This window comes from Gracilinanus agilis, unplaced genomic scaffold, assembly GCF_016433145.1.
Source record: "Gracilinanus agilis isolate LMUSP501 unplaced genomic scaffold, AgileGrace unplaced_scaffold49801, whole genome shotgun sequence".
In the NCBI taxonomy this organism is placed as follows: Eukaryota; Metazoa; Chordata; class Mammalia; order Didelphimorphia; family Didelphidae; genus Gracilinanus; species Gracilinanus agilis.
In genome coordinates, this window is record NW_025384468.1 from 144 (window position 1) to 3947 (window position 3804).

Below are 3804 nucleotides of genomic sequence, written 5' to 3' on the forward strand. Positions count from 1 at the left end.
TGGACCTGAGTTCAAATTATACCCAGACACTTTAAATAGCTGTGGAATCCCAGACAAGTGCCTTTCAGCCTGTTTTCTCATCCACTAAATGGGGGTAATGAGATCTCCCCACCTTACCAGGTAATTGTGAAGATATTTGGCCAACCTGAAAGCACTGTGTCCATGCCAGACATTGTCATTAATTGTCATTATCAGGGTCCCAGGCCTTGTCTCCCAGCCCTTTCCTTCCCCGAAGCCCATTCTTCCCCCTCCGGCCTGGCCCTCCTATCCCTAACCTGAAAGGCCCCATGGAGGTTGTAGTCTAATGACAGGATGAGATCCACTTCTCGGGTCGGCATCAGCAGGGGAGGGCAGCTGGTGTTGATAAAGTAGCCCACGTCCAGCAGGCACAGATAAGGCTCCACAGGGGTCAGCTGGTGAGGATGCCCATCAAGCTTGGTGCCTGGGGAAGGGAGCAGAGCCAGCTTATGGCCAGGTTAAAGGCACCAAAACCCTCCCACTTCCCAGAGACTGGCTGGGAAGGAAAGTATCTCTCTGAGGATCCTAGATTAAAAGCTGGAAAGGACCTTGAAAGTCACTGAGATTAACACTCCCACCCTATTTTACAAATAAGGAAACTGAGCCTAAGAGGCTAAGTGACTTGCCCAAGGTCACACAGCTAGAAGTATCTGATACAGAATTTGAACCCAGGTCTTCCTGACTCCAGGACCAGCATCCTATCTATCTACCACCCACTGCCTCTCAAGAGACAGCCCTGAATAAATCAGCTAATTAACACATTTATTAGGTACCTACTTGATGCCAGGCCTTGTGTTAGACACTAGGGAAGGGGGGCAGCTAAGTGGCTCAATAGATTGAGAGGCAGGCCTAGAGATGGGAGGTCCTGGGTTCAAATCTGGCCTCAGATACTTCCTAGCTGTGTGACCCTGGGCAAGTCACTTACCCCCCATTGCTTAGCCTTTACCACTCTTCTGCCTTGGAACCAATACATAGTATTGATTCTAAGAAGGAAGGTGAGGGTTTAAAAAAAAATAAAAATAAACTCTTGGGAAACAACTATTTTAAAACAAAGCTCCTTCCTCCCTGCTATCCCTCAACCAGGGCAGGCTCTCATCCTGAGCAGGGCAGCAGGGAAGGAGAGGGAGATGGATGGGCATCTACAGCACTAGAGAAGAGAAGGGGAACAGAGGTCAGAGAAGGGGAGCAGATACCTTTCCAGGCAGAGAAATGGGGGTGCTTAAAGTAGTCCCGATGAAAGTGAAGGCCGTGCAGGAAGTTGTGAGTGGCCCCGGCCATGGGGCGCCGGGTTAAAAGGTCCGTAAAAAATTTAGCAATCCTGCTTGTCATTGAGGGTGGCTCTTCCATCTTCAGTAAAGGGATGTCCTCCTTCTCTGCATGGTACAAGGAGAGGGAAGTCCTTAGGGAAATGGAGTTGCCCAAGGTCTTTATGACCCATGATGGGAGCCCACTTCCACCACCACCACCCCACAAAGAGAGGACAGTGGGAAGGACCATCACCAGGAGTAGGTCTGGAGGCTTTTCTCTTCTCTCTTCTCAGGGCCCTACAGAGGTGAGGTCTCCCCTGCTCTGAAGCATCAACCCAAAGAAAGCAGAACTTACCCAGGGTGACTTGATCCTGAGCCCAGCGATCCCAGAATTGGTCAGGCTCTGAGGACCAGTACAGGCTGTCTTGGAGATTAGCTGCATAGAGGTTGCTCCAGATGCCTGTGTGGGTAGGTATGTAGGGAAGAAGGAAGGAGAGGAAGGAAGAAAGGGAGGAAAGAAGAAGGAAGGAAAGGAGGAAAGAAGAAAAAAGAAAGGAACAAAGAAAGGAAGGGAGGGAGGAAGGAAGGAAGGAAGGAATAAAAGGGGAAATGGGGAGGAAGAAAGGAGGAGAGAGAGAGGGAAGAAGGGAAAAGAGGGAAAGAAAGGAGGGAGAGAAAGAAGGAAGAGCGGGAAGTAGGAGGGAGGAAGGAAAAAAGATCTGCATTTATTAAGTTTGGTGCTAAGCAGTGGAGATATAAATAGCACCCAGGAAAGCCAAGTCGGCCCCTCTCAAGAGGATCAGATTTTAATAGGGGGAGAGGACACATGAAGGAAGTTTCAAGTGCAAGTCAGCTGGAGAGTCCCATGGTCCTTAGGGAGCAGCAATAAGGCAGAGGGTAATGAATCTTCTTTTCCATTTCCACTAATAAAACCATGAAGGAGAGAGCCCTAGGAGGCACTGGAGATGGCACAGACAAAATTCAACTCTTTCCCACTGCCTTCCTGAAACTGAGGATGCCCACAGGAACAAGGACTACCTCAGGAACTGATCTCAACAAAGACGGAGCAATGATCTCCCCAGAACAGTCCCTCCTCCCCTGTACCCCCTCAATCTTCCTGATCTCTTGGATTGCCATTTGTCCCCCTCCTTACCTTCCAAGAAGCAGATCCGGGACTCAGGTAATCGCTTCATCAGTCGTCCCATGAAGAACTGGGAGCCGAAGAGCTCAGAAGGGACAAAGGCCCCATACTTGGGAAAGCCAACCTCATATGGGGAGAACTCCACCCATTCTGTGGGAAAAGCAGCCCCCCCAGGCAGTCACCCACAATGGTGAGAGTTAAGTAAGAACTGCCCTAGTGAGAATTGTAGTCTTGCTGTTTGGGGAGGAAGACGGGGAGCCCATAGGATGGCTCCCACAAAGAAAACAGGCTCTGCTCCTGGGGCAAGCCAGTCACTCATGGAGACTTTGCTTAGACTACTACAAGGAACTGTCAGAATAGGAAAGGGGTGGCAGGAAACTTAGGGTCTTCTCTTCCTCTCCTCCTGTGTCTTCTTTCTTCTGGACCCTCCTACATATCCCCAATACCTTTCCCAATCTTGTGAGCCCCACATCCAGAACCTTCCAGCCCCCTCACCCACCTCCAAACTCAAAGGTACTCAGGTTCTTCTCCTTGGTGTTGAGGGCACAGTAGATGGGCATCGGATTCTGGCCATGCTCCAGGGCTTCCTGCTGACCTGATAGCGTGTAGTCATGGGGCTGGATGGAAAGATTAAAGGGGCCTGAATTCTGCATCCTTCTGGCTAGCCAGAGTCCTTACCATCTTTCTCCCTTTCTCCATCCCATAGATCCCTGTCCCTGCCAGCAGCTAAGGGCTCAACCTCCACGGCACCATTCCCTATCCTGGGCCCCAGGCATCCCTGGCTGCCCCGTCCCCCTTACCACCTCATCATGCAGCAGGGCCTCATTAAGCAGGGCCCACAGATTGGTAAAGCAGGCAGGGTGGCCGTGCTTGGCCCGCTCCTTTAATTCCTGCTGATACCACTGTAACCGGGAAGGGGTCAAGATGCTAAGCTTGCTCTTGATCACTTGTGCCCTCATTGCTGCCATTGGCCCCGCCAAGTCCTTCTGTGACCAGTCTGGATCCTCATATAGGTTGGCCATGGCCCTAGGAAAAAGGAAAGTTGTATGTTGGGGGTGTCATCCCAGGACCATGTCCAAACCTCATGCTCACTGGGATCCTTCTTCCAGAGGGGGAAATCACTGGACCCCTCCCTGGCTGATTCCTGTTCTAAAGGAAAAGAATGGGAGAGTGTAGACAGACACTCTGAGGGCAAGAATTGTTTTGGTCTTGCCTTTGGACCCTCCAAACCTGGCACAGTGGCTGGGCCTTGGTAGGCACCAAATAATGCTCATTGTTGAATGAATTAATGAAATAAAAATGTGTGAAGCTCTCAAATTTTTGTTGTTAATAATCCTAGTAAATGCTATGAATATATGGCCCATTTAGGTTTGCTAAGTGCTTCTCATAGGTTAGCTC

General features: G+C 50.3%; 1 protein-coding gene across 1 annotated transcript; it reads right to left on the reverse strand.

The window, feature by feature from the left end:
• Positions 1-275: 275 nt before the first annotated feature.
• Positions 276-3428, reverse strand: LOC123255663 (cytosolic phospholipase A2 beta-like; the record flags this gene model as incomplete). The annotated part of the gene is made up of 6 exons (XM_044684422.1): positions 3210-3428; positions 2906-3023; positions 2419-2556; positions 1621-1725; positions 1212-1391; positions 276-442 (listed from the first exon to the last, which is right to left on the reverse strand). Coding segments are annotated over exons 1-6 (927 nt in total), but the record flags the coding sequence as incomplete, so codon positions are not given.
• Between the last annotated feature and the right edge of the window lie 376 nt (positions 3429-3804).